Here is a 21,760-nt window from a genome sequence, read left to right on the forward strand (position 1 = left end):
ATTTCCACTGATAACTGACATGAGGTATAATTGTTCGCACAGACTTTATTGGTCCAGGAGACCAATAGTTATTTTAGTTATTTTCAACTAAATCGAGAAGGAAACAAATAGAAATAAAAATGCTGAAACTAAAATCAGATGTCTTTGATGAAATCAGATCATATCCATATTTTTTGGCTCTTTATTTAACCTGATTCCAGAATGTGGAATTCATAAATTTCCTTGGGACATAAATAAACACTTGGAGTAAACAGTGCTGCAAGATGCATCACATACTTTCATTCAGAATTAACTTTTAAACTCACAAAATACACTCAACAGTGAGAAATGACTACTAAATGCCCCAGTAATTCCTAACCCTCACCCTCACCCTAACCCTAACCCTAACTCTTTTCTCTTAAATATTTTTTCAATGCTTGGTCATTTTCTCTCTCATTCTGAAAGAAAGACAGAGGGTGAGAGAGAGAGAGAAAGAGAGAGACAGTGAATTTAAATCCTGTTAATTTCTTAAAAATAAAAAGATGGCAATGCCTTTAAATATCTGTAATAATCTTGTAGTTTTCCTTGGGGTAAAGATTTATACTGCTTGGGTATATGCTTTTGATTTTATTGAGTTATGTGCCTGGTTTTCATCCCCTATGCATATAATCTTTGCAATGTTATTATAAATACTCATATAAAAAATAATGACTGTTACTTCCTGGATATATGAGGCATATATTGAAGGTAGAATAAATTCACACATTTTGAGCCCTTGTGTGTATGAAAAATCTGGGTTTGTGCTTCTTCTTAATTCACAGCTGCACCCACATAGAGAAAAGCAGATACAGTTAACACCCACTTATCTGTTGCAGAGAATTTAATCACACAGCACACAGCCAAGAACCAGGAAGTAAATAAGTGAAAATATCTTCCAACTCTGACATGGTTGTCACAAAGTCCCTCAAAACGCCCTGTAAAATGATGTGTGGGAAAAACCTTAGGAGGTGTGTCAGACGGTATGAATGCTTAATTTACACCCAGTTCTAGTACATTTATTCCTCTGGTTTCCAAGAGCCCATGACACGTGTTAAGTTTGAAGTCTGCTGGAAGCAACCTTGTTCGAATCAGCAGTGACCACTAACAGGGGAAGAAGAGAAAGAACTACGCTTGGGTCTGCTGGCCATCTCCCTGACCCCCGATCCCCGTGACCTCTCATTCACCTGGTCCCAAATGCCAATGATTCATTTGGGCCTGTTCGAAATTTAAAATCAGGAAACATTCACTGAGTAGGTGTCAGACTTTCAAACTCATGAAAAGGATGACTCCACTCACTTTTACGTTGTTTTAGGAAGGATACATCATTTTCTAACAAAATGGTTAAATGAAATAGGACATTTGGGCTCTGCAGGACATTGCTGGGTAAACTTTTCAACTTAGCACACAAACTATCAAGATTTGTGTTACCAAAAAAAAAACAATTCCAACATCGTCTCATATTAAATCCTAAGTGGTGCATTTAAAATAGAAATGAGTTTTTCATATGGACTTTATAAAATGTATAAAGCATGATCAGGCAGTCAGCGCATCCCTCACCTGTTGATTGTGCGGCATCGCTGTACGTTATGATGTCATGGTGACAATGATGAGACACTACTGAGATACTTCCTTTTCTCCCTTGTATCGCTCCCTCCCTGCTTTATCGTATAACAAGCACAAAATGCAGTGAGTAATTGACATTTTCAGTACTGTAGAACCTCTTCTTCTGGGTTCTAAATCTGGTGGAATTTGGCTTTGGGTGCCTCCGTAGTGCTGTCAGTGCTGTAATGCTGTACATTGATAGTTTTTCTCTCTTATTTTTTTCTCCTAACCATATTCTCAGATTCTCAAAGGAAGGCAACAGGGGCAAAGTCTCAAGAAAGGAAAGTAAGACATCATAATTTATTATTTTTTAAAGTTCTTTTGTTTACATTCTAAAAGATGCTTGTTGAAGAAAATTTGGAAAAAAGAGAAATGTATAGGGAGGAAAATGAAAGCCACTTGAATTCAACAAACACATGTATAATGGTCACCCCCGGGACTTAAGGAGGTTCACAGTGGGAGGTGCAGTCACACCCTAATCTATGTTTGACACACCCACTCCCCTGCCCCACGTGGAGGTTCTGTGTCACTTTTTCCAGCCGTCGCTCAGAGCCTGTTTGCAGGGCGTCATTTGGAATTGCTTTTGCCGCCTACTACACTAGGCAAAATCTTCAGACTTTTAGAAGAAGCTCAAAGCCCTTCTGAGGCACGTTTGATGTACACATCAATTCCTGGGACTGTTTTGAGGAACAGCGGTGTGATAGGTACATGCAGGCTTCCAGGACGACCACACGTGGAAGGTAACATTTGCAGCACGAGTTCCGAGTTCCAGTATATTTGCTGTCTTATCGGGCTCTGAGCCGTGGAGGCTCACCTCCTGATTTTGGACTTCTTTACTGCTTCTTGAAACTTGGGAAAAACCTTAGTATCAGTGGTGCTTCTCATGGTGCAACCTGGTAAAACTATTTTCAGTTCTTGCAGTGAATCACTATTTAGAAAAAAAAGTTTATTTTCAGATTTGTCAGAGATAATCAGGACAAGTAAATGGAGGTAGAAGAGCTATTTTAAGTACGTGCATACACGGGAACCCCAAAACAGTGATGACTGAGAGCGGGAGGGGAGGCTGGTGTGGGTCCCAGGGGAATGCTGGGGCTGCAGGGAAGGAACCTTCAGTTTGCGCCAAACCCCCCTCTGTCAGGCCATGTAGCATTTCTCTGGCCAACCTATAGATTTGCTGCCCCTGTGTTGGGATTCCAGAGGCCAGACCTAGAACAAGATGGAGGGGCAGCATGCATTTAAAATTTTAAAAAGTGTGTGTGTGTGTGTGTGTGTGTGTGTGTGTGTGTGTGTACACGTGCCATGCATTCTGGCAGGGACTTTTGGTTTTTTATTTAACATCTTTATTGGAGTATAATTGCTTCACAATGCTGTGTTAGTTTCTGTTGTACAACAAAGGACATCAGCCATATGCATACACATGTCCCCATATCCCCTCCCTCTTGAGCCTCCCTCCCACCCTCCCTATCCCACCCCTCTAGGTGGTCACAGAGCACCGAGCTGATCTCCCTGTGCTATGCGGCCGCTTCCCACTAGCTATCGATTCTACATTTGGTAGTGTATATATGTACATACCACTCTCTCACTTTGTCCCAGCTTACCCTTCCCCCTCCCCATGTCCTCAAGTCCATTCTCTACATCTGCGTCTTTACTCCTGTCCTAGCAGGGACTTTTGAACATGACTCTTTTCCTTACAAAGCATCATGGATATGGGAGAAATGAAAGCTAGTAGTGATATTACGTCTTTGTCTAAAACTCACTTGACAGTGTCATTTTAAAATTAAAAAGTGGGGAATTCCCTGGCGGTCCAGTGGTTAGGACTCTGTGCTTTCACTGCCGGGGGCCCGGGGTTCAATCCCTGGCTGGGGAACTAAGATCCCGCAAGCCGCGTGGCAAGGCCAAAAATAAAACATAAAAATAAAAAAGTGTTTTGGAGTCTGTTCCTCTTGGCTTTGTGGCGGCCCTTGCCCTCTGGCCGGCCTCCTGCAGGGTAGGAGCACGTGTTGTTTCTCTTTCTTGCCTTCCTGCCTGCGTTCAAGTTGCATTCAGAGGCTTTACTGCCTCAGGTGCTAGTATTAGTATCTGCTTGGTTCTGAACTGTAACGAATTCTTCCACAAATTCTTCAGGTAGATTCAGCATCAGTTGTGAAGACAGTGTTAGCGGTGTGGTTTCATGGATTGGCATTCCATTTCAGAGTGTTCCATTTATACAGACTGTACTTTCTTTCTTTTTCAGACCCTCCTCATCTCTTTCCTGCATTCCATCCTCCTGTACCAATCGATGCAAGACACCATGAGGGCCGTTACCATTACGATCCATCTCCGATCCCTCCATTGCATGTGTAAGTATTACAACTTTACCTGTCAAAGAAATAGCACAAAATACTGGCTTTCACCATCTCAGGATTTTTGTTACCAGCACAGCTACTGGGCTTTGAAGGTGTGATAGAAGTCTAAGATTTACTTTTGAAATACAGCAAGCCTATATGTTCCTGGACTCACTGAAGCAAATCCCCACTGCTTCCTGAAGAATGCCTGTCACACTAGGTGGCTGGCAAGTATTTCTTACATAGTTTTGCTGACATGTGTTCCGTGGGCTGTAAATACTAAATTAAAAAATTGGGCTTAATGGAAGGTTACCACTCAGGATATGCATTTGGTCGAGAGTGGGTGTGAAGTTTTTCATGCTCCAATTTCTGTTACGGGAAAGTCCTGTTCCAAGGATCACGATGCATCGTAATGAAATTTTCATGGTAAATTTTCATAGCCCCTGTGGTGTGTACACCAACGGTCACTTGATTGATGGGAATGTCACCCAAACAAAATGGCAAATGTGATCGAGCACATAGTTTACACAAAGATAAAAGGAGAGAATGGGGGTAATAACATACATTAGAAAAGGAAGAAGAAAAGCCAAATATCATATATGAGGCTAAAAAAAAATGATACGAATGAACTTATTTACAAAACAGAAACAGACTCCCAGACCTAGGAAACAAACTTACGCTTAACCAAAGGGGAAAGGTGCAGGGGAGGGATAAATTGGGAGTTTGGGATTGACATATACACGCTCCTATATTTAAAATAGATAACCAACAAGGACCTACTGTATAGCACAGGGAACTCTGCTCAATATTCTGTAATAACCTAAATGGGAAAAGAATTTGAAAAAGAATAGGTACATGTATGTGTATAACTGAATCACTTTGCTCCTGAAACTAACACAACATTGTTAATTAACTATACTCCAATATAAAATAAAAATTAAAAAAGAAAAAAAGGAAGAAGAAAATCTCCTGGAAATTAATGTGATCTTACTCAGGTTAGGGGGGAAAGAAGATCAGGTAGTCAGGATAGCCCTCACCTAAACTAAAATGGTCTTCGTTTGCAGTATTGTCCAGAAAACTGATATATACTATAACAAGGGGAGTCAATCTTTGGGAGCCGCTGACCCTTATGAATGGCCTTGATTTTACATTTAGTCATATCTGGTAATCACCCTTCATTCTGAGAGAGTAAAGTTAGAAAAGCCCAAATAATACTTTGAAGAATACTGCTAGTTATTTGGATGGTAGATTGCATCTCCATGGCTATTAGTTACATCTGTGTAATTACATATACGCCAAAGAAAAATGAAGTTGTTTTAAAACAAGTCCTCCTCTGTGAACAGAATTAATTGATATTAACAACCCTAACTATATGCCCAAGTACACATATAATATTTTACCCACAGTTTTTTGGATCCATCTCCCATTACTGAATTGTAATTTCAGAGCAGATTTGCCTGGAGGTAAGTCATAAATCTGTGTTCAGATTTCTATAAGCATTAAAGGAGAAGTGGATATTTAGGGAGAGAGAATGCAGAAACTTGTGACTTATTCTTCAACTTTTCACTAGAACACAAGTAAGTATTTACAGGCTTCTAAAGCCTGGTAAAAATACACTCAAATAAAACCAAGATGCCAATTTAAAGCCCCCTAATACAAAGGGAAGGAAATTACAATTTCAGGCCGAAAACGGCTATGGAATTCATCCTGTTCTACCAAAGTTTTGCAGTACAGATGGGACCACAAGGGTCTCAGACGAGGATTTGCCCTGTGGTACAGAGCCAGCAAGGGCCCACCGGGCCTGGGAGATGCAGACAGCTGATTTCTCCCAGACTCCAATCTCTGAAGTGATGAAGTAATTTAAATCAGATTTTCTATGGGATTTCAGAGTGCCTCACTCTTAAAAAAATCATCTTATAGAGAAATTTCAAAAAATGAGTTTATATGATAGAATAAACTAGTTCCTCTGTGTTCATTATGGTTTGCCTTGTAATTAAATTCAAATATGAATTTATCAGTAAAAATCGCAAGTCTTGGTTCTTTGGCAGAATGTAAGAACAGCAAGCCCTCGTGTAGATCACACTGTATGTTCTAGACCCTAATTACTGTATCTAAAGAATTAGCTTGCTAGAGATAAAAACACCACAGGATAAGGCAGGTCAAGTTTGGAGAATCCTAGGGGAGAGGATTGCAATTTCTACAGGACTGCTGAGCAGGGATTTTTATAGATTTTAATATAGTCAACCCTTTGTGTCTTCCGGTTCTGCATCTGAGGGTTCAACCAACCCTGGATTGAAAATATTGGAGAAGAAAATTCCAGAAAGTTCCAAAAAGCAGAACTCGAATTTGCAGCACACTGGCAACTATTTACAGAGCATTTCCATTGTATTAGGTATTATAAGTAGTCTGGAGGTGATTTAAAGTATCCAGGAGGATGTTCATAGGTTATATGCAAACACTATGCCATTTAATATAAGGGATTTGAGGATCCACGGATTTTGGTATCCATGAGGGTTGTGGAACCAATGCCCTTCAGATACCGAGGGATGGTCCTACTTCCTGCTTTTTCAGCCAAGCTTTAGGATAATTTTGCAGCAATTGACTAAATTGTTCTCTAGCTGCCTAAATGTTTAGTTACCAAAGATTCATGATGTAAGGCTTGTAGATAATCCTGAGCCTCCCAACACACGTTCTGGAGGTGCTAGGGGAATGTCATTGCTGGGCACAGAGCGTGGTGAGCACGTGTTTTGTGGTCTCCTGGGACTGCTCGGCATAGCGGGGTCCTGGGTGGAGACACTGAGCTTATGGAGTAGGCTCTGGGAAGCTGGGGTCAGTCTCACCTCTGTGCCTTTATAATGTGACATTCTCTCTGTATTACCCTCAGTGGTCTTCCCTCCCTGCATGGCAAACGCTGGTTAAACTCCTCACCCTCAAGGCCTAATTCAAAATCACCTTTGCTGGCTGTCCCAGAGGCTGTTCCTCAGAGAACCTTGTGTGCCTTTATCGCAGCCGAATCCTCTTGCCTGGTCAATTATTGTTTAGCTGTCACTGCCCCTGCTAGATTTGCAGGCATTGCCTAACCCTCGGCCAGGCACTTAGTAAAACATGCTCAGTAGACCTTCAAGGTGTCCAGTCTGGGAAACAGTGGACCAGCACTCAGAGAGCTTGACTCCCAATCTTGCTTTGCATTCGCCTGTGCTGGGAACTGGCAACTTACAATTTCCATATATTGGTTTCATTCTGTGGAAATGAAGTTACCTGCCTTGCCCGACTCTCCAAATCGCAAATCCAAGAGTTCAATGAAATCGCGTTCTTGTGAGCACCCTTGAAAGCAGGATGCTCCAAGCAAATGCCGAAAGTTAGCATCAGAGTTAGCATCGCGACAATTGGGGGCATGACAAATATTGAGATTCTGTTCTGGCCTGGCTCAATCCTGAATCCCTGGGATGCTTTGGCACCTTCTGTGATGCAAATGTAGACGCCTGTGATCAGATCATTTTGGGCGTGGAAGGTAATCTAGGCAAATATATCTTGGTTACTAAAATCTTAAAAGCACATCTTTGCCAAGGGGCTAAAGCAGTAGCCTGGAAAAATAAAATGATTTTATCTAGAAGTTGAATTCCAAAATGCTTGTTTTATAATTAGCTTCTAGAAAATGAGATCAAGTGAGCTTACGGAGTTTTTAGAATAAATATTTTTAATTATAAGTACACAACATTTGGGGATATTCTCATTGTTTCGTACACATGATTGTTTTTCTGGTGCCAACTTCAAAAATTAAATTGTAAGTCTCTTGAAACAGGATGTGTGTTGATGATGGAAATGCCAGCAGGTCTCTGTTTAGAAGGATGGCAGACACTGCGATAATTATGCTATCATATCCTATCATTAATGATTCTATTGAAAGAGGTTTGTAAATTGCTCCTCTTTTTAGATAAACCACCCTATATTAAGGCGTCAATGATATGGTGCAGAATTAAATTAGAATCTCAGAAAATGAAATATGCTCTGTATTAGCTGTTTGACACTTAATTTGCCTCTGAATGAGTACAGGAAATCACAAATTAACCTGCCTTTGTTTTTCCAACCATGGCTTATTAGGTGTTAGAACAACTGCAATTACAGCCTAATAATAACCACCAAGCCTTATAAATATGTACGGAAATGCGTCAGTTTGTGTTAAAGAACCCAGTTTGTTAAATGGAATGCCTTTAGCTTACCCGATTTACTCTCACAGTGTTCTCCAGAGTTTATGGTTAGGCAGTGTAGACAGAGTATAGACATTTAAATTGTTCCAAATACAGTACTGGAAATAATGTTAGAATTTATTAGTATTTCCTTTCTTAACTCGAAATCATGAATTCAGATGTGGGATTTCTAAGTGGGACATGGCATATCAGTGTCATCTTTCCCTGAGTTGTCATGTAAAGGTTGTCAGAGAAATGTATGATTCCTGCATTATGTTTATTTAATTCAAGTAGTTTGAAAATTAAGAAACACTGGATATGGGGAATTTTCCCTTTTCTTCTGAAAGTTATTCTCCCCTGAATTCATCAGAACTTATGTTCAATAGCTAATTGGAGTGTCTCATTCTCTCTCAAATCCTTTGCTTTGACCACAGAGTCCATGTTTTATTAAGCCATGTAGAAAAAAGTACAATGTTTTAGAAAAATATCAATGAGTATATTTTATTATGTTGCTGAGATCGTTTGGAGCATTAATGATAGAACCTGAATCTGTAGCCACATAGTCGAGGCAGAAATTTCATGTGGTTATTTCTACTTCTTGGTCTTCTCTCTGCTTCCTGCTCTGCATTGTTTCCATCAGGGCTGTGGGGTTGCATAACTCCAGGAGCTATTGTTGTAACCTACGGGAATTGATGGTGTTCTCTAGGCTAAGGCTTACAACTTGTTTTAAAATTCCACTTGGAGACTCAGACATAGAGAATGGACTTGAGGACACGGGGAGGGGGAAGGGTAAGCTGGGACGAAGTGAGAGAGTGGCATGGACATATATACACTACCAAATGTAAAATAGCTAGCTAGTGGGAAGCAGCCGCATAGCACAGGGAGATCAGCTCGGTGCTTTGTGACCACCTAGAGGGGTGGGATAGGGAGGGTGGGAGGGAGACACAAGAGGGAGGAGATATGGGGATGTAAGTATATGTATAGCTGATTCACCTTGTTATAAAACAGAAACTCACACACAATTGTAAAGCAATTATACTTCAATAAAGATGTTGAAAAAAATAAAATAAAATAAAATAATAAATTAATTAAAAAAATAAAATAAAATAAAATTCTACTTGGAAATTTAGACAATGGGAATATTACATCCCTCTCCCCTAGAAACAGTTGTATTTTCAAGTGACTACTTTCACGTTAATGAAGAAAGCTCTCTTTCTCTTGCATTTTGAGTGTGTGCTTTTTTTTCTTTGCTTTAGTGTTAGAATGCATTTAAGCACGCTTACTTTTGAAAGTAATTTTTTTGTTTGTTTGTTTTGTTTTGTCTTGTGGCTGCACCGCACGGCACGCAGGATCTTAGTTCCCTGACCAGGGATCGAACCCATGCCCCCGTGCAGTGGAAGCACAGAGTCTTAACCACTGGACCGCCAGGAAAGTCCCCAAAATATCAATCTTTTACATACAGGTTTTTTGAGCCAAAGTTTCCTCATTTATGGACCACTATGAATTTCGGACTGTCCATTTGCTTCTGCTGAGCTTGGCAATTCATTTTTCAAAGCAGGATCAGCCTCAGTTACTAATTTATTACAATAATTCGAGCCCCACAGATCTTGTCAGTGGAGCCGAGAGCTACCCTTGTCTCGTGCTATGGATGCGAGCAGCACTGCATCCCAAGCTGCATCCCAAGCCAGCGCTCTGACCGTCTGTTGCACTTCACCATCCACTTAACTAATTCACTTTACAAAATCAGCTTCATCTCTTCTCTCCTGGGGGAACTGAGCACTGTTCTCATGTTCTCTTCTACTCGGCAGCTCTTTCTTCTCTTAGTTGAGTCAACGTGCCTCTTTCCAAGGCTGCCTGACTCACTGGAATTATTTCACCGAAGTATGATAGAGCTGCTCCTCGCACTCAAAGTGGTCCACTTCGTGGCACCTGGGGAGAGGACAGGACGCGGTAGATCATTAATATGAGCTGGGAGAGAGGGGGATTTGGAAATAAATGAGGCTCCCCCCGCCGCCACCATGGTTATGACTGCCTTTTAGGGTTCCGAGCGGGGAGACTAGTAGCAAGTTTGGAGTATGAATAAATACATTTCTTTCCAGACAGAGGAAGCTCTAAGAAAAGATAGAGTATTATGGTAAAAGCTTAGAGAAAGAATGAGGAAGTGGATGACCGGAACTACTACTCAGTTTCCCTCCGTCCTCTCCTCCCTCCCTCCCTGGATTCAGCACCTTGTGTGAGAGGTGCTTAGTGGGAATTCATCTAATAATTATTCAAAAGCAGCCTTCAATCTAGCCATCTACTTAAAACTTGGTGATGGACTCATAATACATAATAGTGATTTCATTATTTTCATTCACAGGGAAAGCCTCCAGTAAAATGTAGAGATTGAGCAAAATCTTGTATTTGTATTTGGGGGCATAACTTGTTTGGAATATTTTAATAGTACAATTTAAAATTAGCACAGGCAAGCCCTTTTCCCCCGTGTTTGTGCTCTACTGTAAACGTTACTGAGACCGATAAAGTGTGATGACATATCAGATTTCAGGCATACCTTGTTTTATTGTGCTTTGCAGATATTTAATTTTTTTACGCATTGAAGGTTTCTGGAAACCCTGTATTGAACAACTCTCTGGATACATCTTTCCAACGGCATTTGCTCACTGATAGTTAGCATTTTTTAGCAATAAAATATTTTTTAATGAAGCCATGCACATTGGCTTTTTCTAAGACATAATGCTATTGCACACGTAATAGACTACAGTATATTGTAAACATAACTTTTATATGCACTGGGAAACCAAAAATTCATGTGACGTGCTTTATTGCGATATTTGCTTTATTACGGTCTGGAACCAAACCCATAATATCTCCCAGGTAGGCCTATACATCAAATACTGTAGCTAACATTTTGTAACACTCACCTCCACCCTCCAAAATAAGAAAAGAAAAAAGAATAGAAAAGAGAAGAAAAGAAAATGAACTAGGTTATAATCACATCTCTTGGGGGCAAAGACCACCTGTGTATGTCTTTGCATTTGCTAGGCTGAGCCTGTGCCTTTGAGAGTGGCTCCTGGATAAATATTGTTTTCCATGGTGATAATGGGCTGTCCTTTTTTAGGCCAGTACAGGATGATTGCCATCTTCTTTCTTTTGTTTTTGTTGGTTTACTTTGGTAGGGTGTGTCACCTCATGCCAACAAAGCTAGCACACTGAAGACTCAAAATCAAAAGCTCGATTCCTTCTGAAGATGATGTTAATATAAATACCTACTGCAGTGTCAGATGCTCTCCACTGCCAAATGAATTCCCTGATATTAAATTAGTTACTGGTTGTGAAGGTCTGAGGTCACCTTATGTGACTAGGTACCATTGAACTTAATAGCTGCTTCTCAGGTCCCTCATGTGGAAGTAAAATTAATGAAATTAGCAATCTGTAATTGATAATGTAATATGAATACCAAAATTCCAAATATAAGGGGAAAAAAGAAATGACTAGACCATTCACATAAAAAATATAATAATGGCCATAACTGACATTTTTGACTACTTACTGTGGGCACAATTTTAGAAACTTTACAAAACTATCTCATGTAGTACTTAGAATATTCAGCCCTAGGATGGAGTTATTATCACTAGCCTCCTTTCCAAGATATGGAAACCTTGACACAGAGAAGTTGATGGTCGTGCCATTATTTAAACCTAGACATCAAACACTACACTCCTTGCACTTGACTTTCATCCTCTGCTCATGAAAACGAACACTGGGGCCTTTGGTGCTCTAGTTTCTACTTACTGGATGAGCCCAAATAATTCTAACAATACCTGATAGGAAATTTTCAGTGTCACTGGCTGTCATCGTCTTCTGCAAAATTCTAAGATAGGAACATGGCAGTGAGGAGAAGAGCTGGAAAAAGCCTTGTTTGTAGCAAAACAAAACAAAATTAGATACACATCAAGGTTTGCTACTGTAGAACTTGTAACCCCCAACAGCTGGACATTTATATATCCAGCTACGTGGAGTATTGGGTGAATTGTGATTCATCCACTTGGTAGAATATTGAAAAAAACAGTAGCATTTGAGAAGATCATATGAAAACATGGATAAATAATGGTCAGATTACAGCTGTGTACCCTATAAAATGTAAGCCATGTTGGATGAGATCATAACATGTATCTGCCTGGAACCTTCTTCCCTTAGATGTCCATGGCTTGCTCCCTTACTTCATACATTTCCCTGCACAGACATCTCCTTATCAGAGAGGTCTTCAATGAAGAACTATCTAATGAACAGGGATTGACAAACTATGGCCTGTGAGCCAAATTCAGCCCATGGCTTGTTTTATTGGAATCCAGTGACTGCCGCTTATTTACTATTGTCTATGGCAGCTTTAGTAGTCAAGGGCAGAGATGAGTAGCTGAGATAAAGGACATGGCCCGAAAAGCCTAAAATACAAAATTTCCCAAGGCCTGATCTAAAATAACACCCCCTTTCTAGCCTCACTACCCCCTTTCTCTGCCTTATTTTTCTTTTTTTTTATAAGTGATGCCATGCACCATATTTTCGACTATCAGGCTTTCCCACTGCTATTCCCAACATTTCTTGTTGCATATCATATCAGTTCACAAAAAAGAAAATAAGTCTTATTGTTTAGGTATCATTTCTCATGATCAACTGAAAAAATGTAAAGTTTGCCTCATTTTCAAGCACTACCGTAGACCACCTACATCCACAGTTCCCAGTCTAAGTATGAAAATATTGGTGAGTTTCAATTCCTAAACTTTAAAAATTTTAATGAGCTGGCAGTATCAATCCAGATGAACCCACACACACTTTACTTTGCATTAAGAAATGAACATGAAGCAAATAAATGGTACTCCAAGGGCATACTACTTTTTTCTGTTTTGCAATATTCCTTTCTTTAAAAAAAATTATTGAAGTATAGTTGAGGTACAGTGTGTTAATTTCTGCTGTACAGCAAAGTGATTCAGTTGTACATATATATACATTCTCTTTCGTATTCTTTTCCATTATGGTTTATCACAGAATATAGTTCCCTGTGCTCTACAGTAGGACCTTGTTGTTTATCCATCCTATGTAGAATAGTTTTGTCTTGCAATATTTCTAATGACTGAAATATTGAATTCGGTCATTGGTTACAGAGAAAGCAGGCCCTAATTATAGTGCATATTCAGAGAGTCTGAGAGCCAGCTTCTTGGATAAATTCCTGTGTTCTTTGTGCTGGGCTCAGCAGTCCGGCCGGGAGCAGATATTGACTGAAGGTATTCACAGCCACTGAACCGGAAGCTGCCGGCTCTATAGAGCCTGCCGTCCAGCCTGTTGCAAGGGGCCTGGGGGGCACTGGGCTGTAACAGACTTTTTTCTTTGTGTACAATGCTTCCACTCATGTTAAGCCTGGCTTCAAAGAAAACAGAAATTTACTGCCGTCGTTGTATTTAGTTTTCAAAGTATGCGTTGGAGAAAATTGAACTTTCACAGAATTTGTCCCAACGGGAAGGCACTTTCCGGTTAGTTTTTAGGTGATAAATACCACCCAAACTCAAGCTGCCTGCAGCTCTTCCTCTGTGGCCATCCCTCCCTCACTTAGGTAACAGAACCTGCTTTTTCCAAACCTAAACAAAGACATGCCATTTCCTATAGTCGCTCAGCAGGCTGAGTTCATTTCAGACCCTTCCCCAGGGGAACAAAGGCTGGGGACACAGGGCTGCCTGTCACTCATTTCTTTTTGTTATTGCTGCATCCCCACCCCTGCCCCCAGCGAAATTCATACAGAAAAAAAAAAAAAAATACAATGTTCGCAGATTTGTTTCCAGGAAACTGCCTGCTAACTTTTTGAATCCTAAGTAACAAATTAGCTAGATTTTTGCATCTTTGGTGAGCCGAGCCAACTAAGCATACTAAAAGGAGAGAGCAAGAGGAAGGTCTGTTTTCAAACTCATCCTCTGAGTCCAAGGGTAGTGATGTGATGTGTTGCAGAACATGCATTAGATAACTATTGAAAAGAAATTTGAAATAAATATATGGACCATTTTTAGTTCTAATGTGATCTTTGTAAGAGGCATATCAGAACAGTAATGGGCATCGTGACATTGCAGTTGGGTAAAAATTAACCAGTTGAATGGCGTATTGGTCCCATGTTTACCTCCTGCTTTAACCCAGCTGAACTGGTGACACTGTATCAGTGTTTGTAACACTGGTGTTGAAAAACGTCAAGTGTAATGAGAGATCTATACCCTTCACCTCCGTCTCTCCTCTCCCACTGTCTCTGTCTGTCTCCCTGTCTCTCTCTCTCTCTCCCTCCACACAGCGAGGGGAATTGAACTCAGAAAGGTAAGAAGTGGCAGGAACTGCCTTAGGGCATGAGAGTACAGCCCTCCCTTTGTATCCGTGGGGAATTGGTTCCAGGACCCCCGCTGGATACCAAAATCTAAGGATGCTCAAGTCCCTTATATAAAATGACATGGTGTTAGCATATAACCTACGCACATCCTCCCATAAACTTCAAATCATCTGTAGATTACTTACAATACCTAATACAATATAGATGTTACATAAATAGTTGCCAGCATGCTGCAACTTCCAAGTTTTGCTTTTTGGAACTTTCCAGAAAATTTTTTTCCCCAAATATTTTCTATCCATGGTTGGTTGAACGCATGGATGTGAAACCCCAGATACAGAGGGCTGACTGTACATTTCCAGTAAAGAAAAAAAATAAGGATCTCTAATCCAAAGCTATAGATTTTCTAACATTCAACCACTAATATTCTGGGTAATGAAACATCCCACATGTTTATGAGTTATAGATATTTAAAACTTTCTTATCCAACTACAGAGAGATTATAATTTCATTAAAAAGTTTGCCATTGGGACTGTTATAGGGAATAGGAACTTAGCCTCCATCTGAAAATCTAATTCATTAATACCAAAATGAATGAGCGGCAGTTGAAGGCATTCTTTTACAGGTTCACCTGTGAGGGTCCCTCAGCGCTGGTTGCTAGTGGATACCTGTGAATAGTTCCTAAGGAACCTGACACCGCCCACCCCCCCCACCCCCCAGGCCCCAGTCATTCCTAAGTAGTAAGAGCTTCTGCCTGAGGGAGTTATATTAACTCAGTGCATTAAATAATTCCCAGGGCCTGACAAGGTTCATGTGTGTCTTCTACTACCTAGAATGAGTTTAGCACTAACCAGAGAATCACCATCTTCCAAATACATTCAAATAGTATTCAAATATTGCCAAGTTCACCAGAAGTGAACAGTGTCTTTATTATGTAAGGTGGGAAAAGAGATGTACTGGCAGTTAAATGACCTGCCAAATGATTTGCAAAACAAATCACCAAACCCTGTTGCTTGAATATGATTTACATTTTGAAGACAGGGTCCAAAGAAAGCATTCCTAGCTTCCTAAAATGCTTCTTGCCTCTATTCAAAGTGATCTCTGACTCCCCCATGGAACAAAATCCCCATCTTCCTAGCATACATGGTTTTCAACATAAACTGTGCACAGCCGTGAAAGTTTTCAGAAACAGATTCAAAGGTTAAATCAGGAAAAAAGGCAATCAGACTTCTAAAGAGGTCTCTGATTTTTAAAGGTTTTTGCTACCGTATTTGCCTGGGATATAACACATGAAAATTAGGATTATACGAGATTGTGTTAATATTAACATTTTGGGTTTCTTTATTTAACATAAGCATGTTATTTCACTATGCACACACACACACACATATATATACTCACATACATATATACACACACACACTATATATATATATATATATATGCACACTCACATACATATATACACACACACACACCCCCAAAACACACACATATATATATACTCATATACATATATACACACACACTATCTATATATATTTACATGCTCACATACATATATACACACACACTATATATATATATATATTTACATGCTCATATACATATATACACACACACTATATATATATATATATGCACACTCACATACATATATAAACACACACACACATATACACCCCCAAAACACACACATATATATATACTCATATACATATATACACACACACTATCTATATATATTTACATGTTCACATACATATATACACACACTATATATATATATGCACACTCACATACATATATAAACACAACACACATATACACCCCCAAAACACACATATATATATACTCATATATACACACACTATATATATATATATATGCACACTCACATACATATATAAACACACACACACATATAAACCCCCAAAACACACATATATATATACTCATATACATATATACACACACACTATCTATATATATTTATGTGCTCACATACATATATACACACACACTATATATATATATTTACATGCTCACATACATATATACACACACTATATATATATATATTTACATGCTCATATACATATATACACACACACTATATATATATATTTACATGCTCATATACATATATACACACACTATATATATTTACATGCTCACATACATATATACACACACACTATCTATATATATATTTACATGCTCACATACATATATACACACACACTATATATATATATTTACATGCTCACATACATATATACACACACACTATATGTATATATTTACATGCTCACATATATATATACACACACACTATATATATATTTACATGCTCACATACATATATACACACACACTATATATATATTTACATGCTCACATACATATATACACACACACACTATATATATATTTACATGCTCACATACATATATACACACACACACTATATATATATTTACATGCTCACATACATATATACACACACACTATATGTATATATTTACATGCTCACATATATATATACACAAACACTATATATATATATTTACATGCTCACATACATATATAAGCACACACACACACATACACGGTGCTCACGTCTGTCCATTTTCCTCGTGGTCATCTCAGCCTGTCCTGGAGCTTAGCCGATATAAGACTGCATGATCCTCTTCTTCATGGACGTAGTCAAGAGGAGAAAAGAAGGTCAGCCTGAAGTATTTTAATCTTGTTTTAATGTTCAAAATCTGGTCACTCAGACTTTGGATTTCAGGGCTGCTGAGATACATGTATCAATAGTTACTGGATGGAGGGAAGAAGAGTCCAATTCAAGAGTTTGCCAGATGTCAGGGAATTGGGGGTATGGGGGCTGCTGAAAGCAGAGGCCCAACCTCAGGCCTAAGGCTGCACTGAGCTCTATGGAGGGATTCTCTCCAAGTTGACAGGCACCCGGTTGGTGATGTCACGTGCTGTTTGTGAGACTTTTCAAAGCGAAAGTCCTTGAGCCCTTCATGAGTCTCTCTCCATCTCTGGGGTGTGCAGAGCAGGCTGTGTGGCTCTGACCTGGACGAGTCGTACACTGGTGAGGGCCTTCCCGTGACCTGAAGCACAGTCAGAAACTACACTGCACCGTTTTTAATTTGGCTGGACTTCCCCACTTCCCCCCATCTTTGGACCCAGACAAACGTAGGACTGTTAAGTTATTTTGATTGTTGTTGTTTGGTGTTTCTTTGTTTGCTGGGAGGAGGAAGGTAAGAGGAAGTTGAATTGGAAAGACAGAAAAGTCGAGTCTGGGCGCTTCTCCCCCAGTGCAGGAGGGAAACGTCCTTCAGGGTCTGTTTGCTTTGCAAGGGTGTTCTTTGATGAGGTCTTTGTCTGGGGGACCCCACTGAAGTCTCAGTGTACTCAAGCTTTAGAAAAGGCTATTGGCCCGTCTTTGTTTTCTTTGTTGAACTGTTTATTTTGCTTTCTTCCCACGAGGTTCCCTGGCCTCGCTCTGACAGCGCTTTTCTGCATGAATTACATTCCTCGGAGCCAAGTCTCCGAATTCTTCCAGCCCATTTGATTCCGGCCTGGGTGATTAGTCCACAGCTTCGAAGTGCGGTGGACCTCTGCTAAGCAGAGTGCTTGTAAGTGCCCCTAACACGGAGACCTAAAGACATTTTGTAACCTCATTAGCGAGGGGGGTAGTGCTTCATTCTGGTTTAATAGCATAGCTGCTGTTGAATCATCGCTAGCTTGAAACTCACGGAAGGAGGCTACTAGTCCTTTCAACGTGAATCAGGCTCTTGAAAGAGGACAGTTCAGGTTATTATTATACTCATGCCCAATTCAGTAACATAAATTGCCCTGGGCCGGGTGGGAGGGGAGCCCGCTAGCTCCATTCAAGTTAAATCTACATCTGGAATTTCGTAATTATTTTGTACAAAATGCATGTCTGTGTAGAAATAATGAACAACAGTAATGAAAATTATGCAGATATCCTAATCATAGCCGTTGTATTTTCTTGTGCGTATATGTTTTCTGAAGTACAGTTTATGACTGAGACAGAGATGGTCAGTGAACAGACTTATGAATTATGTTTTTTTTAACCTCTACTAATATAGATTAAATATTTTGATTCTTTAATGAATTATGCCTTCATGACAGGTATTGTGAAAGCATTGTGATACCGCCAGAAAAAATTCAGCTGTCTTAAGAATAAAATTCTCTAAGGGGTCTGTCTGTTCACCTCTTTTTACCCATTTTTTAACACATGAGAAGCTTGACTCTGACAGGCAGGTAGGGTGTGCTATACCTAACAGGGAACCTCCATTTGTTGACAATGTGCCTGGAAGTGGTTTTGACTTGAAACTTCCCCAAAGAGGACCAAAGAGTTTTTCAGAAATGATTGAACACACAATCTGTGATGAAAATTATATGCATTGTAAATGCCCATATAGACACAGAAGCTCTTCCTTAAGGAACTGGGAAGGTCCCAAGCCGTGTGGCCAGGGCCTGGTTCTGATTTCTTGGGATCCTTTATCTTCTTGCTGGTCCTGGTTCGAACTGAGCTCTTGGTGTCTGATCTTTATGAGCCCTTGGAATGGCTGCGTACTGCGGGGCCCCGTTTTTCTGTGAGCGTCTGTGTTCTCTTCGGCAAATAAATGCATCCACTCTGTGGGATCACGGTGCTTCTTTACATGGGAAGTAAAGAAGATTTGGAAGATGGGAATTAAACCTCTTTTGGCTACAAGAGGCCCTTCCTCCTTGGAGTGGGCTCTGAAAACAGATCCCCACAGGGAGCCAAAACACAGCTGTTGGAATACTTCCTGTGTAACACAATTAAACATCCCTTACAAGTAGGACTGGATTACAGCTTTGCTGAGTAATCGCCTCTGAGCATTCCTCCTCTCCACCCAATAGAACATTGGTGACATTGGCCCATGATAATGCTTTTTTTCCGGGTTTCAAAGTGTAATTCCAGAAAATTCCAACCTAACTCGATTGGCACCTGGCTTCGGATGAGCCTCTTCTTGACGCCACCGTATAAGCTGTTTTCACAATAAATGTGGGCCTCACTCATTTCCATCTCGGCTCTGCCACAAATCCACTGTGTCCTTGAACACGGGCCCTGACCTCTCTGGGTCTCCTTGTTTTCATCTGTGAAGTAAAGCCATTGGATTAAATGATGTTTCAGATGCCTTCTTAACATCCCACGGTTATGGAAAGTTTAGGTTTGTTCATGGTTTTTTTTCCTTAGAAGAGGAATCTATGAAAACATATGGCCCTGATACGTACATGCCCACATGCCAGTTTTTTCTCCTGCCCTCTTTCCTCCTGTGAAGATCTGCTGGGGGAGTCTTGCACAAACTCTGGTTGTACCTCCTGCTTTTTTCCCCACACTCTCTAGTGATGCCTTACACATCCCTGGGCCACCGGTGCACAGGGCCACTAGGCGCCATGTGTGTCCCGTGAATATGTGAATGTTCAAATCAATTCCCTTTGGAGTGAAAAGGTCACTGGAAAACCATACTGTCCTGGTTGTTTAAAAGCCTCAATAATGCTAAAATATAAGTGCATTTAAGCATGGATGCACATATTTGTATTTGTCTTGGAGTAATTTTCCTTTGTGTTTAAAATTATAGACTTGATTTGAATCCAGCTTGGGTATTTACAATCAGATTACCTACTCTGTCCAAGCCCAGTTTAATTATTCAGTCCCATGTGAATCAAGAATTCAATGAAGGAGCAAATAGATAGCACATAGCACAGTCTCTGGCACGTCATAAGTGTTTGACAAATGACAGAATGACCGAATACGTGTCTATTACCATATTTAAGCCGTCTATTCTAAGTTGTCCATCTTTTCTTCACCTTTTAACATCTCTGAAATTGGAATGTATCTTCCAGTCTGTTGTGTTTTACGACTGCTAGTGGGAAGTGGCAGTCATGAGGAAGTTTCAAGTATCTCTTTTTTTAAATTTAATTTAGTTTAATTTTGTTAGTTTCAGGTGTACAGCAACAGGTATCTCAATAAAATTACTTTGCCTTAGATTTTCCTTTTTGTGCAAGTACTACAGTGATATATGACAAAGCCTCTGTCCGAATAAGCCTGAAAGAGCTCTTTTCATAAGTATAAAGTAAAAATTGAAGGTGATAAGGAAGAACCATTCTTCTGAGTGGTTCCTAAAATAATGCTGGGTCTTTAGATCAATAGCATCTTAGCTTTGATGAAATACAGTATAGATCATATATATATTGACTGTGTAGGTTTGTAATCAACAAAAAAATTATTTCATCGTCAAGCATTTTTTTCCCCCAAGAACCCAGCTGACTTTTCCTCAATGTTGTAATAAAGGACCCAGTTGCAGACTGTAAAGTTAAAATGCAAAGAGAGTGTTTTCAAAATGCTCTTGCTGCTTGAATCATACAAAATGAAAAAGGAGGCCAACTTCAGCCTGAAAGGGTATAAAGCAGGGAAGTATATGTTGCCTGCTGGTTGTGTTGGTGTATTTGTGCAGATGCATAGCACAGGCTCTCAGAGGGTAAGACTTCATGATTAATGGTGTTTATTCTTGACAGAAGCCTCCTTTATTTATCTGCAATACAGTTTAGCGATTTTATCAGGCACCTGAATGAGAAATATTCAGTCATACCAATATTGCAGTGTAAATTGAGTAGAGTCACTTTTTATTATATCTTTCTGCCTTATCATCTGCACAGTAATTTTCTAGCAGAGGTTTGATATGGAAAGGCTGGATTTAGCTGTACTTGACACAAAGCCTCTTCAATTTCCCCTAAAAGTTCAGGCTGCTCTTAGAAGTGTGTGTGTGTGTGTGTGTGTGTGTCTGTGTGTGTGTATAATATATAAACCCTCTCTGTTATCCAAGCAATTTCAGGATGTGAAAGAATAAAGATAAAATGCACAAACCTGGATGGGAAAAGTGTTGTTAATATAAAAACATCTAATAGCCGTGAACTCACTGGTAAAAGCTCCTTTAGGGTTTAAGCTGAGGCTCAGTACGGAACCGTTTGCATGGCTACATGGTTGCAATTTTTGCTCATCCATCATCATCCAAATCCAATCAGCATAAAGCCAGACCCTTTCATTTCTCCAGGGAGAAATATCAAAGTTGAAGACCAGAGTGGCCAGGGACAGGGGGACATCAGTCGCAATGATGATGGCAATGCCATTCAAAAGAGGGAACAGCAAAGAGGGAGGAGATATGGGGATGTATGTATATGTGTAACTGATTCACTTTGTTATACAG

At 39.8% G+C, this 21,760-nt stretch overlaps 1 protein-coding gene across 1 annotated transcript in view; it reads left to right on the plus strand.

The window, feature by feature from the left end:
- Nucleotides 1-21,760, plus strand: part of GLI3 (GLI family zinc finger 3) — a 283,127-nt gene that overhangs the window by 160,581 nt on the left and 100,786 nt on the right. Inside the window, exon 4 of the mRNA XM_061197565.1 lies at nt 3,854-3,959. Within this exon, the coding sequence (XP_061053548.1) occupies nt 3,854-3,959 (106 nt within the window). The remainder of the gene's footprint in view (nt 1-3,853; nt 3,960-21,760) is intronic.

Source organism: Eubalaena glacialis, chromosome 8, assembly GCF_028564815.1.
Source record: "Eubalaena glacialis isolate mEubGla1 chromosome 8, mEubGla1.1.hap2.+ XY, whole genome shotgun sequence".
NCBI lineage: Eukaryota > Metazoa > Chordata > Mammalia > Artiodactyla > Balaenidae > Eubalaena > Eubalaena glacialis.